Source organism: Hoplias malabaricus, chromosome 2 (assembly GCF_029633855.1).
Source record: "Hoplias malabaricus isolate fHopMal1 chromosome 2, fHopMal1.hap1, whole genome shotgun sequence".
NCBI classification, from domain to species: domain Eukaryota; kingdom Metazoa; phylum Chordata; class Actinopteri; order Characiformes; family Erythrinidae; genus Hoplias; species Hoplias malabaricus.
Window position 1 is genome coordinate 22,262,157 of NC_089801.1, and position 11,898 is coordinate 22,274,054.

At 39.0% G+C, this 11,898-nt stretch overlaps 1 protein-coding gene across 2 annotated transcripts; it reads right to left on the bottom strand.

Annotated features, from left to right (window-relative positions):
- Nucleotides 1-2,479: 2,479 nt before the first annotated feature.
- Nucleotides 2,480-10,031, bottom strand: myl2a (myosin, light chain 2a, regulatory, cardiac, slow). 2 transcript variants are annotated; one of them, XM_066657448.1, is made up of 8 exons: nt 9,857-10,031; nt 8,881-8,962; nt 6,810-6,902; nt 5,791-5,866; nt 4,320-4,424; nt 3,151-3,229; nt 2,996-3,044; nt 2,480-2,625 (listed from the first exon to the last, which is right to left on the bottom strand). In XM_066657448.1, the coding sequence occupies exons 3-8, from the start codon at nt 6,843-6,845 to the stop codon at nt 2,521-2,523; spliced, it is 450 nt and encodes a 149-aa protein (XP_066513545.1). In that variant the 5' UTR covers nt 6,846-6,902; nt 8,881-8,962; nt 9,857-10,031; the 3' UTR covers nt 2,480-2,520. The 2 variants fall into 2 exon arrangements, with proteins under 2 accessions (XP_066513545.1, XP_066513537.1); XM_066657440.1 differs by lacking the exons at nt 8,881-8,962; nt 9,857-10,031 and adding an exon at nt 8,457-8,545.
- Nucleotides 10,032-11,898: the final 1,867 nt, after the last annotated feature.

An 11,898-nucleotide genomic window follows, 5' to 3' on the forward strand; every position in this document is an offset into this window, starting at 1 on the left:
TAACGGGTTCTACTGTCCTTTAGTAATAAACATGACTAGCAGTTAGCAATGGTTACTACCTCTTCAAGCGAGTTCTGCACTTCAGCAACAATACTCATGTGTTACTTACACATAATTTCTATGTGTAGCATAAAGTTTTTTAAGCCATAGATACAATTTTCTATATGCTCAGAAAAAACAGACCCTGTCAGAACAATGCCTAGTTATATCTTCTTGGTACTAGAAATAGTCAATTTTAATATTCATTATACTCGTTAGAATATTTTATTTTGCTGGTATTTGAGCATATATGCTTTAATCAAACTGTGAAATATTAAATAGTAAAACAGTAAAACTTGTCTGGTCTAAACCATTTGGTTCTCACCTTCAGTATGAAGACAATTTAATTAATTTGACATTTGTACATCTGAGAGGTACTTGAAATTTTGAAAATCACATTTTTATTTCTCGGTCTGTTTCCTTCTGTGTTTTGCTGATGTCTCTCTCCCTGTATTTTTAGACTGTTTCTTAGTGAGCAAAGACATTAGTTAATGATAGAAATCATATTTTTGTATTCTAGAACAAGGCTGAAATTGTGCGGACCACGGCTAGCTCAGCATGTCTCAAAAACGATGAAACTCTTGGCTTAAACTCTATGGCAGTATTGTCTCCTCAGTAAACATTTGCTTTATCCAAAATATGTGAGAAACTTGCCTTTGATGCTCTCAGTAGTATTTCCCCCTCATTGCTCCAGCAGACGATCGGATATCATCCCTAAACGTCACACTTCAAACCCCCCAGGAGCCTCTTACAACAGACTTAGCCTCAAGGTCTGTGGGCCTTATGGAGTGTCCACTCTGGAGTGTTAATGATGGTGGGATCAGTGGGAGACTGTCCACTATCCCTCTCTGGTGCTTTCGTGAGGATAACGTTACAGCAAACACGTCAGCGTGCACACAGAAATAACACAGCAGGGCTTTGTCTTTATCCCAGACAGAAGAAAGAGAAGTTCGTAAACACCTGTTAGCATCATCACTCAGTGAAGCCAGGGTACAATAGCACCAGAGCAAACTCTCAAACTGACCAATATGAGGCCAAAACGAGCTGACACAGACATTCAGATGAGGAGTGTGATTGTTAGAAGACAAACTTGAAGGCTCATGCACAGTAGTTCTTGACATTTTCCAACTTAATCCCCACCTGTATATCACTAGAAAATATAACCAACCGCTAATTCAATAATAAATAAAAAAAACCTCATAAAACGAAGACTCAAATTGCTGAGTAGCATCTGAATCAACCAGTTTACACTCCATAGTACAGGCCCCATGGTTGTCATGATTACACTACAGTAATCACCATGGTTACACCACAGGTTTAATCATGGTTACCCTACAGCTAGCTATGCTACAGGTTATGCTACTGCTATTTCCATGGTTTAGCTACAGCTTTATCCAGGGTTATGTAAGCTATTCCTTGGTCATGCTATTTCCATAGTTATGTTACAGGGATTTCCATGGTAAAAGTACAACTATTTTCCTTGTTACGCTCCAGCTGTTTCCTTGGGTATACTACAGCCATGGATGTTACACTATATTTCCATGGCTACCATAAAGCTATTTCCATGTTTATGCTACAGCTGGTTCTTTGATTACACTATATTTATTTCAATGGTTATATTTGTCTCCTATACCAAATATGTTTCTTCAACAGTTCTTGAATAAAAGCAGTAGTTGTATTTACAACCATGAATTCTATATAGCATTGTTTCTGCATGGTGATATGGTTCTTCAGCTTGATGGAACAGCACCAGAATGGGTTCTTCTATCATTGAGGTGGACATCATAACAAAAGAAGCAGCCATTTTGGTGCTACATACAGACATTTTCAAAAAGCTTCTATAAATAAACCAATGTACACTGTGGAATAATTTCACCAAAGGTCATTTAAGCCTGCATATGTTTCTATGTAGAGCTCATGGTTCTCAGGGTGACACAGAGGTGCTACAGGTAGTGTCTGAAAAAAATGTTCTCCGTGTCTGCATGGGTTTCCACCCATTGCCCGAAAACACATGCTAGTTGGTGGAATGGCTGTGCAGAAGTGTCCGTAGATGTGAGTGAATTTGTGACTGAGTGATTGTGTTCTTGCCTTGCTCCCAATGATTCTAGGTAGGCTCCTGACCCACTGTGACACTAAACATGATGAAGTAGCTACAGACAATAAATGAATAAATAAACTATCAATAAGCTGAGGCTAGTTACTTAGAAGTCTTAATTTCCACAACGAAACCTATGCCTTTGAACACTCATAAAAATCATAAAACCCCAGTAGGACAAAGCCAAAAGTGCAAAAGCTGTTTATTGTACAAGCAAAGATTCATGACTATACACAAAAACAAAAGACACCACCCTAAATTTTGGGGTAAACAGCTGTTATAGATTTGGATGAGCAGATGAAAACTTCACAGCTGTTGTCAGAATCAACAGAAGGGTTGTAAGCGAGGAGGCAGAGGGCAGCAGCGGGATGCAAAGGGCCAAAGCCTTACTCCTGGTCCTTTTCCTCTCCGTGGGTGATGATGTGCACAAGGTTCTTGTAGTCAAGGTTTCCTGACACATCTGGAGGGAAGGCGGTGAACATCTGCTCCACCTAATGATAAATGTGATGAACAGGATGATTATAGGGATAGTGGGAAAAAAAGTATTTCTTGCTTCAAAATAAAGCAGTAATTATGTAGAATGGCTGAAACATGATCATGTCACCAGTTTACTGCTAGCACAGTATTGGAAAACTCATAGGGGAATTAGCCGAAATGATCATATAGAGACTTTCTGATCACTTTTGTTTGACCACAAACTAAAGAGAGGCTGTAATATACAATGCTAGCAAGGCCTCTCTTTCTTGAGACTTGACCAGTGCCTTTGGCTTCTAATCTAACATCCTCCCAAAATAAACCCTTTTAATCTTGGAAACTGCTTTGTACTATGCAATAATGTTCTGGTGCCTTGGTCATTCTTACCTCCTCTTTAGAGAACCTGTCAGCTTGAGTGGTCAGCATCTCAGTCACACTAGAAATAACACAGAAATGAGTTGACATAAGATTAGATTCATTAGACAACCACCACAAACCGTTAGAAGCAAGCCAGTGGGGGCTATTTCAATCGCACAACTCACTATTCCTTCCTCAGGACGCCTTTTCCCTCTGGGTCGAAGACTTTGAAAGCATTGAGGATGGTCTCCTCTGGATCAGCTCCTGCAGAGGAACGTTCAACTCATCATTCATGGATCATTGCAATGTATGAAGTGTTAATTATTATTAACTAGGCATTGAATGCAGTAAAAGTTACTGGATTAAGGGCTTACCTCATTTCCAAATAAAGAAACATACTACATCAATGATATACACACATCAGCCATAAATTTATGACCACCTCCTTGTTTCAACACTCACTGTCCATTCTCTCAACTCCACTAGCCATACAGGAGCAAGGCAAGGCAAGGAAAGTTTATTTATAGAGCACCTTTCGCTCACAAAGGCAATTCAAAGTGCTTTACAGAGCAATACAGGAAAATTACAGCAAAAGAATTAAAAAAGTAAAAGATAATAAAAACATTTCAAAAAGTATTCAAATAGAATTAAAACAGAATATATAATAATTTAAAAATAAAAATGATAAAAAAGCTATTCAAGTAGAATGTAAAACAAATTAAAATATAAAAGACAATAAAACAGAGTAATAACACAAAGGAGATTTATTATAACAGTACTAAAAATAAAATAAATCATTTTAAAGTGTCACTGCTGGACTGAGAATAGTCCACAAATCAAACATATGCAGTCAAAACTGTGTCCTGTGACCATTAATGAAGGACTAGAGGACGACCAACACAAACTACACAAGGTACTGTCTCTGACATTGCATCTGCAAAATGGACAAACAAGGTAGGTGTGTCTAACAGAGTGGACAGTTAGTGGTCACACTTCTTAAATACTCAAGTAGCGCGGCTGTATCTGATCCTCTTGTACCAGCGCAACACACACTAACACACCACCACTATGCCAGTGTCACTGCAGCACTGAGAATGATCCACCACCCAAATCACACCTGCTCTGTGGTGGTCCTATCAGGTATGGACTACTGGAGAACACCGGAAGTGAGGTTAACAAAGTATGCAGAGCAACAAATAGACAACTGTCTGTAATTGTAAAGCTACAAAGAACCTGTAAGAGCTGATGAAATGGGCAATGAGTGTAAAAACATGGTGGTATTTTTAATGACAATTGTATGTCATATTTATGCTAAAATATGCACACGAATATTATATATATAAAATATACTCACCTTTAAGCTTCTCACCAAACATGGTGAGGAACACAGTGAAGTTGATGGGACCAGAAGCTTCTTTCAACATGTCGTCAATCTCCTCCTGCTTTACATTGAGGCGTCCTGTTATGTCAGGGAGGAAAAAAAATCTGTGTATTTGGAAATATAATAAAAATGTATTTATCTAACTTATTATCTAGATCTCTCCCTGTCACACAATGCTACACACTTCTTCCTCCAAGTCACTGGAGGCTCCACCACATCTTTTTGCAGCCACCACAGCTCAACATGCTCGGAGGAGTACACTACATTATTTATCTATCAGCTAATAGAGGCCCACATTAGATGCTGCCAAGAAAACAGTGGTGGGGAAAACTGAGGAGTATTCCACACCCTCAGAAAAACTCACGCTGTGGTGGTACACTCGTGTACATATTCAGTACCTTTATTTAGGGAACATACATTCATTCATTCATTGTCTGTAACTGCTTATCCAGTTCAGGGTCACAGTGGGTCCGGAGCCTACCCGGAAGCATTGGGCGCAAGGCAGGAATACACCCAGGAGGGGGTGCCAGTCCTCCACAGGGCGACACACACTCACACATTTACTCACACCTATGGACACTTTTGAGTCGCCAATCCACCTACCAATGTGTGTTTTTGGACTGTGGGAGGAATCCCACGCGGACACAGGAAGAACACACCAAACTCCTCACAGACAGTCACCCGGAGTGGGACTTGAACCCACAATCTCCACGTCCCTAGCACTGTGTGAATGCAACACTAAATTTGCGCCACCGTGCCGCCCGAGTTAGGGAACATATTAACATCATATTACATAATAATTATAGAGTTTAAAGTTGTGTTGAATTCATACGTCCAATTGCATCTCATTCATTCATTCATTATCTGTAACCGCTTATCCAATTCAGGGTCGCGGGGGGCCCAGAGCCTACCTGGAATCATTGGGCGCAAGGCAGGAACACACCCTGGAGGTGCCAGTCCTTCACAGGGAAACACAGACATTCACTCACACACTCACACCTACGGACACTTTTGGAGTCGCCAATCCACCTACCAACGCGTGTTTTTGGACTGTGGGAGGAAACCGGAGCACCCGGAGGAAACCCACGCGGACACGGGGAGAACACACCAACTCCTCACAGACGGTAACCCAGAGCGGGAATCGAACCCACAACCTCCAGGTCCGTAGAGCTGTGTGACTGCGATACTACCTAAAGATTACAAATATTCACCTCTCCTTCTGAAGAATAGAATGCAATACCTTTTCAAAACCACTGTTGTACCTTTAAAAGGTTCATTTGCACTGTTTGTACCTGTACAATAATGTTTTTCTGAGAGCGTACCCACCCACAGAGAAGGAAAAGAAGAAAACTATGGCTTATCAAGTTTTAAGAGTCTACAGCTGGAAGGGTGACACAATCACAGCTACTACTATTCTCTTGTTGAGAAACTTGCCTAAACCAACCTAGAGCTGCAAAGGTGTCCCTCAGGTCATTTTTGTCGATGAAGCCGTCTCTGTTTTGGTCCATGATGGTGAAAGCCTGGACACAAACAGGAACCATTTTGTCAGAAGAGGGTGACTGCAGTTCAAAGCAAGTTTAAAGGACAGGCCCAATCTTGATCTGTAGCATAAGTATGTACAAATGTACAAACATATAAACCTGCCGACTTGGAACAAGTACAAAAGACATTAAGAAGTTACTAGAGGAATAAGATACTTTTTATAGAAGCCAATGGGCAGATGCTTAAGAAATATAACGGGGACAGGGTCTAAAATCTCTGAAAAAGTGATGTGTTTATGATTTGTCCTGTCCCCTCTTCTGAGTCTCTCCAATCACAGCCCTGGACCTGTGTTAATGTGACAAAATGTGTGGAGCATACACGATGAATGTGGAGAAATAAGAGTACTGAGTAAATATTGCAAGAATGAGGACAGAGAAGAACGAAAAAAAGGCTAAAATCCAAAACTTCTGCACCTCGCTCCTCACTCCTGGGCTCTGGTGCTGTGTCTCAGTCTCATTTAAAGGAACAGGTGCTGAAATCGGGCGTTCTGAACAGGGCTGTTTAGACAGTGGGTGAATGCTGCTGTGGTGTTTGATCCTTATATCATTTTGAACACATTTTACATATTTCATTAAGACCCTAGAATGGCATTCACTTGAGGAGATGGGTAGAGCTTTAAACAAAACTTCAGTAGAACAACACACTCCATACCACACTGAGACCAATAATAACACACTCCATACCACAGTAAGAGATTTACAGACAATGATTCTGATTGTGTCTAGGTCCTGTTTCAGTCAAGGAGGGAGGGGGGAAGGGGGGAGAGAGAGAGAGAGAGAGAGAGAGAGAGAGAGAGAGAGAGAGAGAAAGAGAGAGAGAGAGAGAGAGAGAGAGAGAGAGAGAGAGAGAGAGAGAGAGAGAGAGAGAGGAATGATGGATAGAAAAACAGAGAAAGTGAAAATGAACTGAGGGACATCTGACCTCTTTAAACTCCTGGATCTGAGCCTGTTCAAACATGGAGAAGACGTTGGAGTTGGCGCCCTCTGCTGCTCGCTTCTTCGCCTTCTTAGGAGCCTGCAGTCGACAGTTAAAATGTGCTTCAGAAATTGAATTGGCATTTTTCAGTACAATAATCACACAATTACCATAATTACAATGCATCTAAAGGTTTTTTAGACACTTGTAGTGAACTACAAACCAACTTAACACACAGCTTGAAATGAAATGAATGAAGAGAGATGCTCGTTTTACTTGTGATTTTATTTACAGCTATAAAACGGAATACCATGAAATTTTACGATTAATTCATTTAATAAGCAATTTTAATTTGTTAATAATATAACAGTGTTTAATGCAGAAACAATCTCCTTACAAATTGTTTATATTCATTTCTATTCCTGCAACTTTGCTAATTTCAGCTAACGCCACAAAACTTTTAGCGATACCAGTTTTGTGTTAGCATGAACATAGTAGTGCAGTACATTAGTTTTCAATTCAAAAAGGCAGATTTAACCATTAAGACAGCTATTTCAATCATGTAAGGTATTCTATTAGCTCATTGCTTGTCATTCCTTAGTCAGCACTTCATTTCAAAGCCTAACACCGAGGAATGTTTTAAAGCTATCTGCTACACTGTTTCTACTTGATGTAATTCAATGTTCTCATGTCCTATTTCATAGACAGTATGATCTGTGCTCCATTCAGAGTACAGGGATTTAAACTTTGCATCACTGCAGCATTCGTTTTTTGTGATGTAGCCATAGGCTTGTTTTACAACACAATTTAGCCCTACTTAGCCAGTCAGAAAAATATTAATTTAATTTTATACTGGGATATATCACTCAGAGAACTTTTAAATAAATTGCTTAGAAAGGCACTGATATAAAACCTTGCATTTATCATTTATTACACAATAAGCCACCTGTGTTGTGAATGCAGACAGATCTGAAATTCTTAGATTAACCCCCTCCTTATCTGATGAGCTGTGTGTATTTTTGTTCATACTCAAAGACATTGATTTTTGTGCTCATTGACCTTTTACATTTTTCAATTCAAACCATTTCCAAATTACTTTAATTACATTAAAGGAACCGTTAAGCATTCTTTTTTTTTTTTACACAAATAGTTTTCCATATGAATATTGATGGAATTGATGAACCGCCGATTGGCTTCTAATATAAATGAAGACTGTAATTTTTCAGTTGTTGGCAAACTTCATTAAATATGCTGAAGATTTTTTTCTGTTGTAACTGACCAAATTCCAGGAAAAAAAAGAATAGTACATTTACAGTATAAAGCAAAAAGATTGTGTGCCAAGATTGTGTTATTTTGGAGAATTTCTATTTGTCAATCTATAATGAAATTTTCTCACAGTGTAAAATGCAACTGATGTGTTCAAATTATAGAAAAAATAGAGATCCATGTTTTTCTTTGGACAGTGATGATACAGAGTCTATTTCATAACTCAGCTACTGATGCTACAGCCATGTGAGTCTCCTGATGTATTATTTTTTCCCAACATTATCCACCAGTATACTGCCATTATCCATCCTAAGCTAACCTAGCAGACACACACACACACACACACACACACACACATCACATCGGCTTGGCCAGTTGGCCACTCACCATGACCGTTGCTGGGAGGAGGCTAGTGGAACAATGAGGGATTCCCAAAATGCAGCTGGACAATGGGGCGCGGACGGATGGCCTTATGTAGCCCCACCATGTCCCACTTTACTGGATGCTATAAATAACCCATGCCCCCTTTAGGAAGTGACAGGTAAATTATGACCCCCCAAGCTGCCCTCTGGTCTCCCCTCCTTTTGTAAAAGTCTGGGCTCTTGAGTTTGGGACAACAGTGGTCTAGAATAACAGGACCCTGCTTAGGGTTTAATATGAAGACCCCAGGGGAGATGTGGGATTGTACCTTCATGTCCAGCCAGAGTATTGACAGTTTTATAAAGTCTGACAGTTTTATAAAGACAAAACAGACCCTGTGAAATCTTCAGAGTAGTGTTTGTGTATAGTATCTGTGTGTGTATGTTCCTACCCTGATAGCAGTGAGACGGCAGACCACTGTTGTTCCACTGAGGGCAAAGTTGGAGGTCCACTAGTGTTTTCTCGGCAGACCACTGGTGATTAAACAGAATTTTAGACAACAGGCCACATTTTAGAACTTTTCCATTCACAGTAAAATTTACATTTGTTTCCTTCATTAGGTTCTTTTGTTATTCTTTATAAATAAGATTAGTAAATAATTTTAATCCAGCACAGTGTTTTTTAGTATAATAATTTATATAGTATAATAATTTTAGTATAATAATTTTATATCAGGCTTATACTCATTATTATATCTCTCATAGTTGTTGGTAATATTTGTATTAGAATGTTTTCCAGAATAAATGTCTCTGTGAATGTAAAATCTGTTTGAGGAGATTATAAATGAGTTATATTCTGTACGGGACAGTAATATGAGTTGTCCGATAGTGGACCAGCAATGGTCTACTGTCAGTAGTGTGCCAGCTTTTTTATGCCAGTGGACCGATATATGCTCACTGTCTATAATAGAAACTTCCTAGCTTTGGCCTGCATTCTCTGGAGGGATGGAGCTCCAACCAATAACCCTGGTATGAACTTAAGTGCTGTGTTTGATGAGAACTATCGAATATCACTAACGGAACTCACTAATGTTCTCCTAGCTGAATGTATTTCAATTCTCACAATAATATTCCAACATCTAGTATAAGGTCTCCTCAGAACAATTAGAAGCTGTTATGGCAACAAATATGGGACAATTGTTTTAAATAAATGCCCTTAAATTCAACAGAAATCTTGGACTTGCATGTGTCCATAATCATTTGTTTATAGTTTGTAGGACTGTCTTTGTTTCATAAGCAAGCTGCTTTAGCTAACTCATTTACTATTTACTGTGATTTAGTTAGATTTTATTGATAGCATCAAAAAAGATGTAAACATTAATACCTTTTACATCGTATTCTCATACTTTAAATAACACATTACAATACCTCAAGAATGTATTTGTATAATTCCCTGAGGCTTCTGCTAATTCCTTGAGACTCTAAGCAACTTCTTCAGGGCTAGCAATCCTAGTGTAAATAATAAGCTAATAAGAGTGTCAAGCTTGAGTGTGTTAGTAAGGGCAAGGTCTCCTAGACTGAATTGTTATAAGGTCAAGGAGTGTGAAATATTAGCTAGCTTGAGCTCTGTCAGCGCTGTAGATTTACTGCTATTAGCACTAGCTTCTCAAAGCCAGGCTAAATAGGCTACTTAGCTAATGTTCTCTCATCCCTTATAAAAAGGCCATGGTATTCCCGTGGTTGTATGTTGATATCTGATGATATTACGGCATTCATTTTACCGTGGTCCTTATTCATGTTGTTATATTACTTGCTGGTTACTTTGTTATCCTACCTTGATAGATTTATTTGTTACTTTTTAGCAGTTTTACACTTCTGTGTTTTTTTTTTTTTTACTCTGCAGCAGAATTACATTGCTACATAGACTTGCTTGTATTACTGGTTACAATACAAAGTAGCTAGCTTAGCATTACCTTATTTTTGGACAGTAGGCCATAACACCAGTGGTTTTTAGCCATTAGTCTAAGCCTAAATTATGGTTTAATTATGTTACATTGTATCTGTCCCTGCCATTCACATTTTTTTTATCCAGCTTAAGTATGTTATTCCCAGATTCAGACTCAAATAGCTACTGATGCTTAGCATGCCTCACAGTTTAAGTGTCTATGTGAGTATCTGTAACAATCTGGAAACAGGAGGCAAAGGGGATCAAACTACTATTAATACACAGACAAATGGAGCCATTGTTACAAAGAGGTGGTGGTTTGGGAGGGGGGAAAGTGGGGTCTGTAAGCCCCAGCCAATGTCACATATGCCTCAACAATTTGTCAAATAGGAGCAGGCCAAATGCAAATTGTTAGGATGACCCTGAGGGTATTCCAGATATCTTCACAATGACTGGACTTGAATCTCCACAAATTGATAGGAACAATCAGTGACTAATTATATCATCAAATGATATCTATAGTGCTGATAGTTAGTGAATATTTTTTGAAGCATTGAAAGTAATGATAGGCATTACCACCCGAGCACTTGCACAGATACTCTAGGGGGCAGCTGTGGCCTAAAGGTTAATGAAGCAGACTTTGGACTGGAAGGTTCCCAGTGGTTTAGCTTCTCAAATGGCAGGAAATTTGGGGCACCGGAAGTGAAGGAACCTCAGCGTCTCCTCCTTCAACAACCACAGCTGAGGTGACCATAAACTCAGCTGCTCCCCAGGTGCCAAGGTGGCTGGCCACATTTCCGGGTGTAGTGCAGTTAGTGTGTGTGTGTGTGTGTGTGTATGTGTGTTTCCACTTCTGCGAATAGGTTAAATATGGATGCACATTGTACAATGATAAAAGAAATCTTAATCTAAAAAATGGATATACAAAAAGCATTCTGACATTGACAGTTTAAATTAAAATATTCACCTAAATACAATGTTTTGAAAAATTTCCCCAAACTACTGTCTTAATGCTTGCATTTATCTTACTGGTCAGTCTTGGCTGTGGTCGCCATGACAACATCATATTTTTCAGCCCTGGGGAAAATCTGAGTTGCCCTCGGCCTTTGCCTTGCAGTCAATAAGATCCATGAAATCAATGGGCAAGGGTTGTCCAGAAAGAGCCAGGAGAGGAAGACTGAACATTTCAGACACAGCAAACTGATAGGGTTGTAGACTGTAACTCTTTATGAATATGTTGCTTATATACATACATATGTATACTTTGATAGCATTGGCATAAATTGTTAATTGCAATACATGCTATTTTAAATGTAAACCATTTGAATTGATGTGAATGTGAATAGATTACATAGACAACAGACACAACAATTACACAATTACAATAGAAAACATGAGTTAGAGAGAGAGAGAGAGAGAGAGAGAGAGAGAGAGAGAGAGGGAGAGAGAGAGAGAGTGAGTAAGAGAGAGAAAAAGGAAGATAGAATGAAAAATAGTAGCAGAGAGAGTAGAACATTTCATATCA

Bases quoted from the DNA above. Each gene is read 5' to 3' on its own strand.
- myl2a (XM_066657440.1), bottom strand. The intron at 4,425-5,790 runs GTTGGTTTAGGC...CTGACATAACAG, and splicing joins GGACACCTTTGCAGCTCTAG to GACGCCTCAATGTAAAGCAG. The intron at 2,626-2,995 runs GTAAGAATGACC...ATTTATCATTAG, and splicing joins ACAGGTTCTCTAAAGAGGAG to GTGGAGCAGATGTTCACCGC.